The sequence below is a fragment of the Oncorhynchus mykiss genome, chromosome 5, assembly GCF_057628025.1.
Source record: "Oncorhynchus mykiss isolate SJ-2025 chromosome 5, ASM5762802v1, whole genome shotgun sequence".
Taxonomy (NCBI): Eukaryota; Metazoa; Chordata; class Actinopteri; order Salmoniformes; family Salmonidae; genus Oncorhynchus; species Oncorhynchus mykiss.
Genome location: NC_143026.1, coordinates 30,543,446 through 30,560,000, shown reverse-complemented (window position 1 = coordinate 30,560,000; position 16,555 = coordinate 30,543,446). Strand labels below are relative to the sequence as shown.

At 44.0% G+C, this 16,555-nt stretch overlaps 1 protein-coding gene and 1 long non-coding RNA gene across 34 annotated transcripts in view; both read right to left on the bottom strand.

Annotated features, from left to right (window-relative positions):
* LOC149983240 (uncharacterized) overlaps positions 1 to 16,555 on the bottom strand; it is a 392,257-nt gene that overhangs the window by 87,924 nt on the left and 287,778 nt on the right. The gene's annotated exons all lie outside the window — the stretch shown is intronic.
* The window catches only part of LOC110524742 (dynamin-1), an 85,202-nt gene that overhangs the window by 55,347 nt on the left and 13,300 nt on the right, over positions 1 to 16,555 (bottom strand). For 21 of the 33 annotated variants that reach the window (XM_090234419.1, XM_090234420.1, XM_090234418.1 and 18 more), the window contains exons 2-10: positions 13,676 to 13,749; positions 12,780 to 12,929; positions 11,695 to 11,898; positions 11,372 to 11,470; positions 9,996 to 10,156; positions 7,513 to 7,655; positions 7,236 to 7,371; positions 6,877 to 6,944; positions 3,747 to 3,885 (exon numbers count right to left, since the gene is read on the bottom strand). In XM_090234419.1, coding sequence (XP_090090545.1) covers positions 3,747 to 3,885; positions 6,877 to 6,944; positions 7,236 to 7,371; positions 7,513 to 7,655; positions 9,996 to 10,156; positions 11,372 to 11,470; positions 11,695 to 11,898; positions 12,780 to 12,929; positions 13,676 to 13,749 — 1,174 coding nt within the window. Of the gene's footprint in view, positions 1 to 1,905; positions 2,045 to 3,746; positions 3,886 to 6,876; positions 6,945 to 7,235; positions 7,372 to 7,512; positions 7,656 to 9,995; positions 10,157 to 11,371; positions 11,471 to 11,694; positions 11,899 to 12,779; positions 12,930 to 13,675; positions 13,750 to 16,555 lie in introns of all 33 variants that reach the window. The other 12 variants (XM_090234415.1, XM_090234427.1, XM_090234417.1 and 9 more) reach the window with 1 other exon arrangement.

Here is a 16,555-nt window from a genome sequence, read left to right as displayed (position 1 = left end):
GGAGAAAACTGTGGAATTACAGAGTATGAACGGAGAGACTGACAAAGACACACTATGAAAGGATATCCTAGCTGTGTGGCTTCCTGTGCATTCTATAAGGAGAACATATGTATATGTGAAACTAAAGAAATGCAATCGGACACATAGGCCATGGCTGTATGCACGTTTAGTCTGTTTCGTTCTGCATCTGTACTTAAAAGCAGTAACAACTTCAAGGAACTATCAATTGGTTATCATAGAATTTATAAATTGGCTATTTTAGTTAAGTTGCTTCATATCGAGCAAACGGAAAGCATATACAGTGCCTTCAGAAAGTATTCACACCCCTTGACTTTTTCCACATTTTGTTGTGTTACAACCTGAATAAAACATTTATTAATTTGAGATGTGTTTGTCACTGGCCTACACACAATACACCACTTTTTACAAATTCAAAAATGAAAATCTGAAATGTCTTTAGTCAATAAGTATTCAACCCCTTTGTTATGGCAAGCCTTTAGGGGTATACATTTGCTTAACAAGTCACATAATAAGTTGCATGGACCTCATCTCTGTACCCCACACAATTATCTGTAAGGTCCCTCAGTTGAGCAGTGAACTTCAAACACAGATTCAACCACAAAGAATGGAACCTATTGGTAGATGGATTTTTTTTTAAAGCAGACATTGAATATCTATTTGAGCATGGTGAAGTTATAAATTACACTTTGGATGGTGTATGGCCCAGTCACTACAAAGATATAGGCGTCCTTCCTAACTCAGTTGCCGGAGAGGAAGGAAACCACTCAGGGATTTCACCATGAGGCCAATGGTGACTTTAAAAGAGTTGTGGAGTTTAATGGCTGTGATAGGAGAAAACTGAAGATGGATCGACAACATTGTAATTACTCCACAATACTAACCTAATTGACAAAGTGGAAAGAAGTAAGCCTATACAGAATAAAAATATTCCAAAACCTGCATCCTGTTTGCAACAAGGCACTAAAGTAATACTGCAAAACATGTGGCAAAGCAATAAACTTTTTGTCCTGAATACAAAGTGTTATGTTTGGGGTAAATTCAATACCACACATTACTGAGTACCACTCTCCATATTTTCAAGAATAAATTGGTGGATGCATCATGTTATGGGTATGCTTTGAATCGTTAAGGACTGGGGAGTTTTTCAGGATAACAAATAAATAAAATTGAGATAAGCACTGGCAAAATCCTAGAGGAAAACCTGGTTCAGTCTGCTTTCCACCAGACACTGGGAGATGAATTTGCCTTCCAGCAGGACAATAACCTAACACACAAGGACAAATCTACACTGGAGTTGCTTACCAAGAAGACATTGAAGGTTCTTGAGTGGCCAAGTTACATTTTTAACTTAAATCTGCTTGAAAATCTATGGCAAACCTGAAAATGGTTGTCAAGCAATGATTAACAACCAATTTGACAGAGCTTGAAGAATTGTGAAAAGAATAATGCTAAAATGTTGCACAAACCAGGTGTGGAAAGCTCTTAGAGACTTACCCAGAAAGACTCACAGCTGGAATCACTGTTTAAGGTGCTTCTACAAAGTATTGACTATGGGGTGTGATATTTCTACACCTGATTTTCAAATCATTTGCACAAATTTCGAAAAACATGTTTTCACTTTCTCATTATGGGGTATTGTGTGTGCGTGAGAACCAAAATCTAGGTAATTCATTTTGAATTCAGGCTGTAACAGAACTAAATGTGGAATAAATCAAGGTTATGAATATTTTCTGAAAACACTGTATGTACAACCCTAACCACTATGCTGATCTAAAACAGATCACATATTTTGCTTCCTTTTTTTTGTAGTCCAGCCATCGGTCTATCCCTACCTCTAAGAATGACGCAAGCCAGACTCCGAAGGTGGCTCAGTTCATTGGTTACCTTGTCACTACACTTTTGTATGGTAGAGGTGAGTTCGCTCACTACCATATCTATACACTTCAGTGAGGGTTCCTTCAGCTTTTGGATCTGCTTTTTCACTATGGCCTCAAAGGCCAGGTCAGGAGTGAACAGGCCCGTCCTGTAGAGAGGAGGTGGTGACGGGAGAGAGAAGAGAGAGAAGTAAAGTAATAGAGAAACAGAAGGGGGAGAAACCAAGATAAAGAGACACAGAGAAACAGAAACCGAGATGGAGGAATGGAGTAAAAGATGAAGAGAACCACAGGGAGAGAGAGCAGGTCAAAGCAGAAGAGAGAAATGCCACACTGTATTTCACCCAAACTCCCATATCTACTGGGTGAAATACCACAGTGTGCCCTCACAGCAGCTTGATTTGTGACCTGTTGCCACAAGGAAAGACCAACCAGTGAAGAACAAACACCATTGTAAATACAACCCATATTTATGTTTATTTATTTGCTCATAATACGACATTTTCAAATGTTTTTATTCTTTTGGAAAGTTTGTGAGTGTTATGCTTACTGTTATTTTGTATTGCTTATTTCACTTTTGTTTATTATCTACTTCCCTTGCTTTGGCAATGTTAACATATGTTTCCCATGCCAATAAAGAGTAATACAAGAGGGCCACACAGAGAAGGAGAGAAACAGATAAGGTGCGAAAAAAAAGAGGGATGACAGACTGAAAGGCAGATGAAATAGAAGGGATAGGGACAAGTCAGGGGGAGGTGGGGAAACCGTACACAGGGTAAAAAAAAATGATTTCCCTTGAAGCTGTTCGAAACAGGCTAGTGCTGAGGTCTGTCCCTCGAAAGAGAGAGAGAGAGAGAGAGAGAGAGAGAGAGAGAGAGAGAGAGAGAGAGAGAGAGAGAGAGAGAGAGATCACAGCCTGCACCACCACACCAGTCAACAGCTCTGAGCCATGAGCCATTTGAGACCGCAGCTGTGCACCCACCATCTCAGACAAAGCACCTTGCTCCTCCCCTCTACCTTGGCCCCCTCTCATCCCTCTTTCCACCCCCCGATCCCCCAGCTGACCACTCAGAGCAGGGCCACAGCGTTTGTTATTCCACTGTCCCAGAACCACTGTGGTCAGACTGCGTTCCAAACTGGGCCTTGTCACAGTAGTATTAAGACCACTGGGGCCTCTTCCGCTGAATGCGGTCCTCAAGGGCACTCTTAGCTGAACTTGGCCCTTGGATGAGCCGCCAAACTTTCACGTTGTCATGGGTCCTGTCTGCTGCAGGTGCACAGCACCCGGTCTCACAAGCAGGAGGTCTGGATGCTGAGGTCACCCAACATGGCTGACTGGGACAACAGCTGAGTGACACTTTGATGACATAGTCAGGGCATCAAAAATGATGTCACCGCTGCTAAAAATTAACTCAGTTGCCTGTGACTTAACAGAACTGTAACATCTTAAGATGTGTTAATTTGACCATTCATTAAATGATTCATGTTCATTTGATCATATTCATAACAAAAATATTTGTTGAAATGTTTTAATCCTTACTCCTGTGTCTAAACCCTTGACATACAGCCACGTAGCAGCAACCCGGCAGCATCAAGACTCATTCTAAACCAAGCATAGTTCTTTAACAAGGCCATGGTCACTCCACCCAGCCACACCATCCAAAGCGGTAGGCAGGCAGTCCCTCACAATACCCCCGCTACCCCAGTATGCCCCCTACTGTCCCAACCCGGGACAACAGGGTCTGGAGAACAGAACGGTACGGTGATACGGTGACAGGGATGACATAGCTGCAGGTTTTGGTTGGAGGGAGAGGTGAAACCATAGTGTTGCTCTCCACCGTGTGTGTTTACCTTCTGAGTACACTGCCTAACGGTATTGACTAGCTCAGAAATGACCATGTCCACACATTTCTGGCAGGGCTCTTTGATCTTGCCGATCTGCCTTTTAACAATGGTCTCAAAAGCCATGTCCGGAGTGAAGAGGCCAGTTCTGCCCAGTAACAGGCCCAAAAAAGAGAGACATTTTGAAAAAAGGAGAAAAGGGGAGGGAGGTCGGGCAGAGAGAACAGTGTTAATTGAAAAGACCCCCTCCCACAACATAAAGAAGAAACATGCACAGTAAGACAAAGAAAGAGAATGACAACAGAAAGCAGAAAACATGACTTAAAAACTTAACTAAATCATCACATTATGGTTTCAGGAAAATATGCAGATAAAAACTGAGCTCTTAGAACACAACTTATATGATTATTGCTACATAATATGTGAAGAGTTTTGCCCACATGCTACAGTACATGAGTCATCCAATCCTCGGATGACACCATGCCTATTGGAGTCCCTACACTACTACAACAAAATGTGTCCCAATTCTCTTAAATGGTTTCCTTTACCAGTTCCCCTCCTTCAGAACCACTGACCTATAGGGTAGAGGGCACCCTCATAGTAAGCATGTGTTTGCAGCCATTTTCCATTTAATAACTGCTTCTTTCAGATCATTGGCCCCAAATGAAAGGTAACAAGGAAAGGAAGTCAAATATTTTTATATATATATATATTTATATATTCAACAACAGAACCAGTCAAAAGTTTGTACACACCATCTCATTCAAAGGTTTTTATTTTAAAATATATGTACAGTTGAAGTCTGAAGTTTACATACACTTAGGTTGGAGTCATTAAAACTCGTTTTTCAACCACTCCACAAATGTCTTGTTAACAAACTATAGTTTTGGCAAGTCGGTTAGGACATCTACTTTTTGCATGACACAAGTACTTTTTCCAACAATTGTATACAGACCGATTATTTCACCTATAATTCACTGGATCACAATTCCAGTGGGTCAGAAGTTTACATACACTAAGTTGACTGTGCCTTTAAACAGCTTGGAAAATTCCAGAAAATTATGTCATGGCTTTGGAAGCTTCTGATAGGCTATTTGACATTATTTGAGTCAATTGGAGGTGTACCTGTGGATTTATTTCAAGGCCTACCTTCAAACTCAGTGCCTCTTTGCTTGACATCATGGGAAAATCTAAATAAATCAGCCAAGACCTCAGAAAAAAATGTAGACCTCCACAAGTCTGGAACATCCTTGGGAGCAATTTCCAAATGCCTGAAGGTACCACGTTCATCTGTACAAACAATAGTATGCAAGTATAAACACCATGGGACCACGCAGCCGGCATACCGCTCAGGAAGGAGACACGTTCTGTCTCCGAGAGATGAACGTACTTTGGTGCGAAAAGTGCAAATCAATCCCAGACAACAGCAAGGACCTTGTGAAGATGCTGGAGAAAATCGGTACAAAAGTATCTCTATCCATAGTAAAACAATTCCTATACTCGACATAACCTGAAAGGCTGCTCAGCAAGGAAGAAGTCACTGCTCCAAAATCACCATAAAAAAGCCAGACTGGTTTGCAACTGCATATGGGGACAAAGATCGTACTTTTTGGAGAAATGTCCTCTGGTCTGATGAAACAAAAATAGAACTGTTTGGCCATAATGACCATCGTTATGTTTGGAGGAAAAAGAGGGAGTCTTGCAAGCCGAAGAACACCATCCCAACCGTGAAGCACGGGGGTGGCAGCATCATGTTGTGGGGGTGCTTTGCTGCAGGAGGGACTGGTGCACTTCACAAAATAGATGGCATCATCAGGAAAGAAAATTATGTGGATATATTGAAGCAACATCTCAGTACATCAGTCAAGAAGTAAAAGCTTGGTTGCAAATGGGTCTTTCAAATGGACAATGACCCCCAAGCATACTTCCAAAGTTGTGGCAAAATGGCCTAAGGACGACAAAAGTCAAGGTATTGGAGTGGCCATCACAAAGCCCTGACCTCAATCCTATAGACATGTTGTGGGTAGAACTGAAAAAGCGCTTGCGAGCAAGGAGGCCTTCAAACCTGACTCAGTTACACCAGCTCTTTTAGGAGGAATGGGCCAAAATTCACCCAACTTATTGTGGGAAGCTTATAGAAGGCTACCCGAAACGTTTGACCCAAGTTTTAAAAAATTAAAAGGCAATGCTACCAAATACTAATTGAGTGCATGTAAACTTCTGACCCACTGGGAATGTAATGAAAGAAATAAAAGCTGAAATAAATCAGTCTCTCTACTATTATTCTGACATTTCACATTCTAAAATAAAGTGGTGATCCTAACTGACCTAAGGCAGGGAACACCACTACTAGGATTAAATGTAGGAATTATGAAAAACTGAGTTTAAATGTATTTGGCTAAGGTGTATGTAAACTTCCGACTTCAACTGTAAATAATATTTAGAAATCGTTTTTTGCATCCTGCATTGTTGAAAAAGGACCATAAGTAATTATTTCACTGTTAGTCTACACCAGTTGTTTACGAAGCATGTGAAAAATAAAATCGGTTTTGATTAGATTTTTTGTTCAATGAGTTCAGAGCAAAACAATTGGGCTTCTCTTTACACCATCTTACACCATCTTAAACCAAGGTAAACTGAGGTCTATTGGTAGTCAGGAGGACTATGTGTTCTGGTACACATGGGAGTTAGGTTAAGAGGGAGGAAGAAACAAAGAGGGGACTTTCAACAGGTTCACTTCCTGAAGAGTGATGACATCACTGTCTGATTCTGATTTATATCACTCTTGGACCTAGGTAAAATACAGGAATTTTTCGTAGGACGGGGATGGAGTGAGCTAGGTTACACATGACGGGCATATGAGGCTTCACCACACAGACAGACATACATACATACAAGATACATACAGACAGACGGGGCAAAGAGTGAGAGAAAGATGCCACCCAACCAGCGGTCACGGATCTAATCACAAATCCCTCCACCTCTGTTTGGACTGCAATCGTTTTTTCTAGAGGTCTTCATGATTAGATGGGTGAGGATGATTAGAGTTGGTCTGGCCCAGAGGGGTGACCCAGGCGGGTGAGGACAGGGGTAGGGGGAGAGGGAGAGAGGGAGAGAGGGATAGGGATGAGGGACGTGCCTGATGCCGTGGATGTTCTTGATTGCGTAGCTGATCTCCTTGCGAAGCTCCTTCTCGTTAAACTCCATCTGTACACACACAGAAAGGAAAACACACCGTTAAATAGTGAACACACACCTCCAACACACAGCAGAAACAGGAACCTAAGGTTGCTTGTATTCATTGAGTGGCTCTGGGAGGGAGGGATAGAAGGAGGGGGTTTGGGGAGGGAGGAATGTTTTCCTCATATAGTCTCTGGGTTGGGGTCCTAAGGGAGGCAGGAGGCAAATCACGGCACTGTCTGTCTCATTCTGGGGTTGCATGGACACTAAGAGTTAGGAAAGAGGGGGACACACACACATACAGTATGGTACACATACCTTGACCAGCTCAAAGGGGAAGCGCTCGTGGAAGATGCGGTTGATCCTGGCTCCTCCTGACAACTCTGCTGTGTCGATCTGGTCCCCAGAGCCCTCGATACGCTTCTCAAAGTCCACTGAGAACTGCTGCACCATCCTGGGTGAGATACAGGGAAAAGGGAGTTAATGAAGTGTGTGTGTGTGCCTCTGTGTGTGTGCGTGTGTGTGTGTGTGTGTGTGTGTGTGTGTGTGCGTGCATGCATGTGTGTGTGTGTATGCAAGAGTGTATCCTACTCACTGCAACAGGGCCTTGGTCTTGCGGGAGGGGTCATCAGGTCTGAAGTTCTTGTACTCCTCCACTTCCTTCTCTATAGACAGCAGCTGGCTCTGCAGCTTGGCCCGCAGCCCCGGCAGAGTGTCCCGGATGTGATTGGTCAGTTGCTGCAGGGTGAAAGGTCAGGGTGGGTTTTAACATGGTACTGGAGAGATGACCGTGGTCAGATCCTAGACTATACTACTACTACCATTCACCTACTCTTCAGTGGATGTTATTAGAAGTCTAGAATTGGCTTCCTATTTCACAACAAAGCCTCCTTCACTCACGCTGCCAAACATACCCTCATAAAACTGACCATCCTACCGATCCTCGACTTCGGCGATGTCATTTACAAAATAGCTTCAACACTCTACTCAGCAAACTGGATGTAGTCTATCACAGTGCCATTCGTTTTGTCACCAAAGCCCCATATACTACCCACCACTGCGACCTGTATGCTCTCGTTGGCTGGCCCTCACGACACATCCATCGCCAAACCCACTGGCTCCAGGTAATCTATAAGTCTTGGCTAGGTAAAGCCCTGCCTTGTCTCAGCTCACTGGTCACCATAGCAACACCCACCCGTAGCACGCGCTCCAGCAGGTATATCTCACTGGTCATTCTTCCTTCGTCCGACCTTTCCTTCCAGTTCTCTGCTGCCAATGACTGGAACGAGTTGCAAAAATCTCAGAAGCTGGAGTCTTATATCTCCCTCTCTAACTTTAAGCATCAGCTGTCAGAGCAGCTTACTGATCACTGTACCTGTACACAGCCAATCTGTAAATAGCACACCCAACTACCTCATCCCCATATTATGACTTGCCCTTTTGCACCCCAGTATCTCTACTTGCACATCATCATCTGCATCTATCACTCCAGTAGTAATGCTAAATTGTCATTGTTTTCGCCTCAAGGGCCTATCTATTGCCTTACCTCCCTACTCTTCTACATTTGCACACACTGTACATAGATTTTTCTATTGTGTTATTGACTGTACGTTTGTTTATGTGTAACTCTTGTGTTGTTGTTTTTGTCGAACTGCTATGCTTTATCTTGGCCAGGTCGCAGTTGTAAATGAGAACTTGTTCTCAACTGGCCTACCTGGTGAAATATAGGTGAAATAAGCAAAGCATCCAATAAGCAAAGCATCGTAAGCATCCAAATAGATCCTGTGGATGGCTCAGCTGGCAGCCTTGTTGAGCAGCCTGGTTGAGTGTTTTCTGTAGGTAGGGGACTGACCTGGTTGAGTGTTTTCTGTAGGTAGGGGACTAACCTGGTTGAGTGTTTTCTGTAGGTAGGGGACTGACCTGGTTGAGTGTTTTCTGTAGGTAGGGGACTGACCTGGTTGAGTGTTTTCTGTAGGTAGGGGACTGACCTGGTTGAGTGTTTTCTGTAGGTAGGGGACTGACCTGGTTGAGTGTTTTCTGTAGGTAGGGGACTAAAGTGGTTGAGTGTTTTATGTAGGTAGGGGAATGACCTGGTTGAGTGTTTTCTGTAGGTAGGGGACTAACCTGGTTGAGTGTTTTCTGTAGGTAGTGGACTAACCTGGTTGAGTGTTTTCTGTAGGTAGGGGACTGACCTGGTTGAGTGTTTTCTGTAGGTAGGGGACTGACCTGGTTGAGTGTTTTCTGTAGGTAGGGGACTGACCTGGTTGAGTGTTTTCTGTAGGTAGGGGACTGACCTGGTTGAGTGTTTTCTGTAGGTAGGGGACTGACCTGGTTGAGTGTTTTCTGTAGGTAGGGGACTAACCTGGTTGAGTGTTTTCTGTAGGTAGGGGACTGACCTGGTTGAGTGTTTTCTGTAGGTAGGGGACTGACCTGGTTGAGTGTTTTCTGTAGGTAGGGGACTAACCTGGTTGAGTGTTTTCTGTAGGTAGGGGACTAACCTGGTTGAGTGTTTTCTGTAGGTAGGGGACTGACCTGGTTTGAGTGTTTTCTGTAGGTAGGGGACTGACCTGGTTGAGTGTTTTCTGTAGGTAGGGGACTGACCTGGTTGAGTGTTTTCTGTAGGTAGGGGACTGACCTGGTTGAGTGTTTTCTGTAGGTAGGGGACTGACCTGGTTGAGTGTTTTCTGTAGGTAGGGGACTGACCTGGTTGAGTGTTTTCTGTAGGTAGGGGACTAACCTGGTTGAGTGTTTTCTGTAGGTAGGGGACTGACCTGGTTTGAGTGTTTTCTGTAGGTAGGGGACTGACCTGGTTGAGTGTTTTCTGTAGGTAGGGGACTGACCTGGTTGAGTGTTTTCTGTAGGTAGGGGACTGACCTGGTTGAGTGTTTTCTGTAGGTAGGGGACTGACCTGGTTAAATGTTTTCTGTAGGTAGGGGACTGACCTGGTTGAGTGTTTTCTGTAGGTAGGGGACTAACCTGGTTGAGTGTTTTCTGTAGGTAGGGGACTAACCTGGTTGAGTGTTTTCTGTAGGTAGGGGACTAACCTGGTTGAGTGTTTTCTGTAGGTAGGGGACTGACCTGGTTGAGTGTTTTCTGTAGGTAGGGGGTGCCCATGCGTTCAGCCAGGTGTCTGTATCCAGGGTGGGTCAGGAAGAACTTTCTCTCTGCAGCCATGGCCGCTGTAATATCCTTCTTCCCATCAATGTCCTTCTGACTCCTGTTCACCACACCGATGTAACCTGGGGCAGGGAGAGAGGTCAGCTGATACTGGACAGATCAGGATGCGAAGATTGGCAAAATGTTGTTTTGTGGAGAGAAAGACAGAAAAGAAAAGGAAGAAGTTTGTTAATAAATAGTTTTTTCTGTGTGTGGGTTTTTCTTGTTTGTTTGTCTTGTTTGTTGTACCACACTGGGGTAGTGGGCTGAAGGGGTGGGGAGTTCGGAGGGTGGTGTGGAGGGTAACTTTTAGCTCCCACTTCCCTATCGTGTGATGGTTATTGGGGGAGGGGGGCAAGGTAGCCACAAGGGTAACAGGGATCACATATCCCAATTTAGTTATTATTTCTCATGCAGTTCTCTGTTAAACAGGATATCCTGCCTTATAACCTTTTGGACTGAATGCCAGTAGCCTTGTAAATATACTAGTGATTTAACGTGAGGTCTTCCGACACGAGAGAGTGACAGAAACAGAGAAGACAGCGACAGAACTACATGTCTGGGTTCAAGCACCAGTAGAAAAATGTCTGTCACCTAATTGCATTAGAGAGTTTCCCACAAATATATTTTATTGCACAGAAAAGAAACGAACAGACATTTTCCAGATGTGTCACTAAAATCAAGATGTTATTTTTGTCTGCCTCCATCTTGCTCTCTCTTTCCTTCATTCTTATTTTCTCTCTCACTCTCTTCCCCGTCATGGGGTTCTCCCATGCACCAACCCCTGGGAACACATCACCCTGCACCACCTTCCCTGGCTCCCAGTCAGATTCCACATTACCTATCAAGATCATACTCCTCACCTACAAGGCCCTCCATGGCCTGGCCCCTTCATACCTCTGACCTGCTCCACATACCTCTCTGACCTCCTACCTCTCTGACCTCATACCTCTCTGACCTCCTTAGCTCAGCCCTAAGTCAGCTCTATCTTGAGCTAAGTAGCTTTTATTTATTTTTATTCTACTGTTTTATCCTTGTTATCCTTGTTATCCTTGTTATCCTTGTTATCCTTGTTATCCTTGCTGTACAGTGTCCTTGGGTTTGTTGAAAGACCTTTTATATCCAACGTTCTATTATTATTATTAACTAGATAACCACTAGAGGGAAGCACTGAGATGGGATGAGAATGTGTGTGTGTGTGTGTGTGTGTGTGTGTGTGTGTGTGTGTGTGTGTGTGTGTGTGTGTGTGTGTGTGTGTGTGTGTGTGTGTGTGTGTGTGTGTGTGTGTTTAGTCTCACCTCTTCGCAGTGGCAGCAGCTTGTTCTCCAGAATTTCTCGGGCATCAGTCCCCTCGTCCATCAGATCCAGCTTGGTGATCACACCAATGGTCCTCTGACCTGGGCACGCACGCGCACACACACACACACACACACACACACACACACACACACACACACACACACAATACAATACATTAACAAAGTCCAGTTGTAGGTAGGTTAAATTGCATCCTTGTCTAACTACTGCCCTGTCACAATATGATGGTGAACGAAACTGAGAGCACTGATGAGAGCCAGAAGGTCTACCATTTCTGCCTTTAACCTCTAGTCAATCAACCCACCTTGTGGGTCAACTTCTTTAGCAATCTTAAGGGCATCTGAGTTGGCCAGATCAGAGTTGGCCGGGGAAACAGCCAGCAGCAGACAGTTGTCCTTCGTCACAAACTGATACAACATGTCTCTGATCTGCTGCTCAATGTCCGCAGGCTGGTCCCCTACTGGGACCTTGGTCATCCCCGGCAAGTCCACCAGAGTCAGGTTCAGGACTAGGGGAGAGAGGGGAGAGAGGGGAGAGAGGAGAGGGGAGGTGAATATCGGAAGATAGGGGGTGAAAGGAGAGGTGAGAGGGGGGGTGAAAATAGAGGGGAGAGAGGGGGTGAAGGGAGAAGGGAGAGGGGAGAGAGGGGTGAAGGGAGAGGGGAGAGAGGGGGTGAAGGGAGATGGGAGAGATTTGTGAAGGGAGAGGGGAGAGATTTGTGAAGGGAGAGGGGAGAGAGGGGGTGAAGGGAGAGGGGAGAGATTTGTGAAGGGAGAGGGGAGAGAGGGGTGAAGGGAGATGAGAGAGGAGGGTGAAGAGAGTATGGAGAGGGCAGAGAGGAGAGGGAGGAGGGGAGAGGAAGAGAGTTTGGAGAGGGTAGAGGGGTGAGAGGTGGAGACAGAGAAAGATTTATAAATATGATATCAAAACCGATGAATAATGATAACCCTGAAAAATAAAGGACTATATAATATCATGAATAGTAACTGATTGAAACTCACTTTAGGCCCTGGCAATACAATCAAACTATATAATATCATGAATAGTAACTGATTGAAACTCACATTAAGCCCTGGCAATACAATCAAACTATATAATATCATGAATAGTAATTGATTGAAACTCACATTAAGCCCTGGCAATACAATCAAACTATATAATATCATGAATAGTAACTGATTGAAACTCACATTATGCCCTGGCAATACAATCAAACTATATAATATCATGAATAGTAACTGATTGAAACTCACATTATGCCCTGGCAATACAATCAAACATTGTTGCCACTTTTGAATAATAGGGAAACTTGATTCACAAAATGATGTGTGTAGAATTATACTACTCTAGTCTTTCCTATGATCAAGAGTGGTAGTTCTGTGACCTCACCATGTGGGGAGTAGACCCTGAGGTTGATTGGCACAGGGGAGATGCCCTTATTCTGCCCAGTGATGCGGTCCGTCTCCGCCTCGATCTCCCCCCGAACCTCATCGAAGTCTGTGAACTTCTTCCCCTTACAGTGGAGGAACTCAGCATATTCTGCAGAAAGAGGGGGGGACAGAACAGAGGTGAGTAAAGGAAAGGAGAGGACAAGTGAGGATGACAAGATCATATGAGATGACAGCTGGGATGTAATAATGACAAATACAGGAAACCATTTCTGGCAACTTGAATTGAAATGAGCTGTTCTGTCATTTCTCCACTTTTCATCACTCTCAGTTTGGAGGAAAATGTAACAAACCTAGATGGCACTGTTGATAAAACTGTGAGACAGCCACAGACCTTGTATTGACTGGAAAATAAGAAGAAGCTCATTTTGGCCTTTTGGTAATACAGAATATGAATTATTATTATATATATCATTGTTTTCATTTTTTGGGGTGTGAGAAATGCACTTTAGAAATAAAGTATATTATTATGAATGACTTTGGGCAGGCTATACATTATCTGAGCATTCAGGGTCTGAGACAGTTTGGTCTTCATAAACCTTAGATGGTATTGATATTTTGTACTATACAGTAAATGCAATACATCTGTTCCAAAAGGCACATTCTGAACTGGTTACATAAGACTGGATTAAATGTAAATGAGGACAAATGATTTGTCCTGTTTCGCATGGTGCTTAAACTTGTTGTTGAAAGCTTGCTTATTAGATATTCTCTGCTTAATGAAGTCACCATAACAAACCTACCAAGCCACTGGCATCAGTAGGTGCCTCTGATGGAAGGGAGGGATGGGGGAAGGCTTTACCTGTGGGACAGAGAGGGGAACAGAGAAGAGTTTACCTGTGGGACAGTTGATCAGCTGCAGGACCAGGGGACGACGGGTGACGATGCCAGAGCCACGAGGAAGGAAATCCCTGTGACACACAGGAGGAGAGAGCCGTAAGAAAACAATCATGGTTATGGAAACGCCTGGTCCTGTGTTCATAAAGCATCTCAGAGTAGGACCGCTGATCTAGGATCAGCCCCACGCCCCTCCTCTGTCCATGGAATCTTACTCATTATGATCTAAAAGGCTAAACTGATTCAAAATCAGAAATTCTCCTCTACGCTTTATGGATATGGGCCCTGACCAATGAGTCAGATGACGGCATGAAGAGGAAGCATGTTTTGATTATAATGGATGACACAGGCTAGCAAAGTCATGAAAATATAATGTTACAATCAATGACAAATGTACATGTACATGTGTGACTGTGTGTGGGCACAGCACTGAATCATGACAAATGTACATGTACATGTGTGACTGTGTGTGGGCAGAACACTGAATCATGACAAATGTTCACCCATCTTTGCTCAGCGGGATCTTGAGTGGAATAATAGACAGGGCTACAATATAAGAAGCTTGTTGGATACTAAGCAATGAGAACATGCAAAGGGTATTGGGGGGAAATATTCTGAGGATACACTGTATAGGCTACTATAAAATGGTTTTCTTGCTCCAGAAATCTGCCTCTTTCTGGGCAATTGTCTGTGCTGTTGCATGTTGAAGAGTCCAAGCTTAACAAGACGGGTCAATAGAGGCCAACAGTCAACAACTCTCTGAGAGCTCTGTTGTAACGAACCTCTGAAACAATACAGCTCTGAAATCTAAAGCACACTGAAAGACTGACAAAAGATTCCCTTCAAAACAACCAAGAGGTCTTTGATCAGAGACGGCCAAAGGCACTTCAGACTGCCACTCTTAACATTCCATCTGTGTGGATACAAACACTGGAGGCTAAATTAGCCTAAATGTGTGGATGTGTAAAGCCACCAGATCATCCAGAATTAGTCAATCTAATTAATTAGCTCATAGAAAGTGGGACTGCGAGACAAATTCAAGGTGAAAATCAATAGACTGTCATTGCAGCAGTCAGGGAAAGACTAATCAAATCGAATCAAATCGCATGTCACATGCGCAGGTCTCCTTACCGTGAAATGCTTTCTTACAAGCCCTTAACCAACAATGCAGTTCAAGAAATAGAGTTAATATAATATTTACTAAATAAACTAAAGAAAAAAAATCTAATCAATCAAGAAGTAACACAAGAAATGTACATAACAATAGCGAGGTTATATACATCGGGTCTGAGGACCCATGTCAAATCTTTTCAGTCTCCTGAGGGGAAATAGGTGTTGTCGTGCCCTCTTCACAACTGTCTTGGTGTGTTTGGACCATCATAGTTTGTTGGTGATGTGGACACCAAGGAAATTGAAACTCTCGACCCGCTCCACTTCAGTCCCGTCGATGTTAATGGGGGCCTGTTCGGCCCTCCTTTTCCTATGTTCGGCCCTCCTTTTTCCCTCCTTTTCCTTTTCCTATAGTTCGATCAGCTCCTTTATCTTGCTCACATTGAGAGAGAGAGGTTGTTGTCCTGGCACCACACTGCCAGGTCTCCCACTTAAATAGAGTGGCTGTTTCAGTAAATGACTCTTGGCTTACTGTCTGTGGTGCTTTTCAGAACCCTCTTTTTATTTCAGCTGGCAGTCTCTGTCTGGGATGGGATGCAAAAAGCTCTTTCTGAGTAGCCCACCTGTGTGAGGCCTGAGCATGCAGGGCCTGATAGGCACTGGGCCAGTAAAGAGAGAGAGTGATGGAGAGAAAGCACAGTAAGGTGGAGGAAGAGAGAGAAACAGAAGGCATATGCTCGAGGAGAAGATGACAGAGAGGGAGAGAATGATTAAGAGGGTGAGAAAGAGAGAGAGAGAAAAGAAAAGAAGGCACAGCGAGAGACGAGAGAGAGAGAGCTCTGCCGTAGCTCCAGCACAGCTGAGGAGCACTCTTTTCCTCAGCTCCATTGTCAGATGGGAATGAATGTAGCCAGTGCCGTGCCAGTCAGCCCCTGGTGTTTGTCAGCTCTGCCTGCTCTAAGGGAGAAATCACTGGAGAATTCACACTATAATTGTAGGGCTTTGTTCAACAAGGGCAAACGAACGGTCTTACTGTTTCCACACGCAAGCTAAAGCCAATAGCCTGAGAGCCCACCCTTTTCATGTGACAGCGGTGCTTCAGCAAGCAGAGAACAGCACTTTACACTCTGCTAGGTGTTCACCAATATCATAGACAAATATCGGATGGATATTCCACACAAAATGATTCATTCGCCATTCCTTCTCCATGGCATGGAGTGGTAGGAGAGATTAAACATTTCTTCATTTGGGTTTTCTGTCGTCTATTTCTGTCCTCTAGGACAAATTCCATGTTAGCCTAGCTCTTTAAAAGATTCAAAGGCTCTCAGAAGACATTCTTCACACATTAGCATTGCAGAATCCCTCTGAAGCTCTTATCAACGTGGTTTATCAGCACAGTTTCATCTTCCTTAAAATAATTAGCAGCTCAATTAGCAGCTCTGGCTCAGAAAAATAAGGAGAGAAAGAGCTTGCATGAGATAGAAAGAAAGGGAGAGAGAGAAAGATAGAGTGAGACTGGGGTAGAGAGAAAAAGAGAGATATATGAGTGTCTCTTCATCTGCCTCCAGCTATCTGTGAAACTGGGAATATGCAGATAGGATGGTACACAATGTGGTCCTGAAGTGGCTGAGTGTGTGTGTGTGTGTGTGTGTGTGTGTGTGTGTGTGTGTGTGTATCTACATGCCTGTGTGTCTCAGGACATTGTATCTGTGTTTTCTTCTGGATGGTTTTGAGGACACTGTATTACGTAACAGCAGTAGTTCCTCTGGT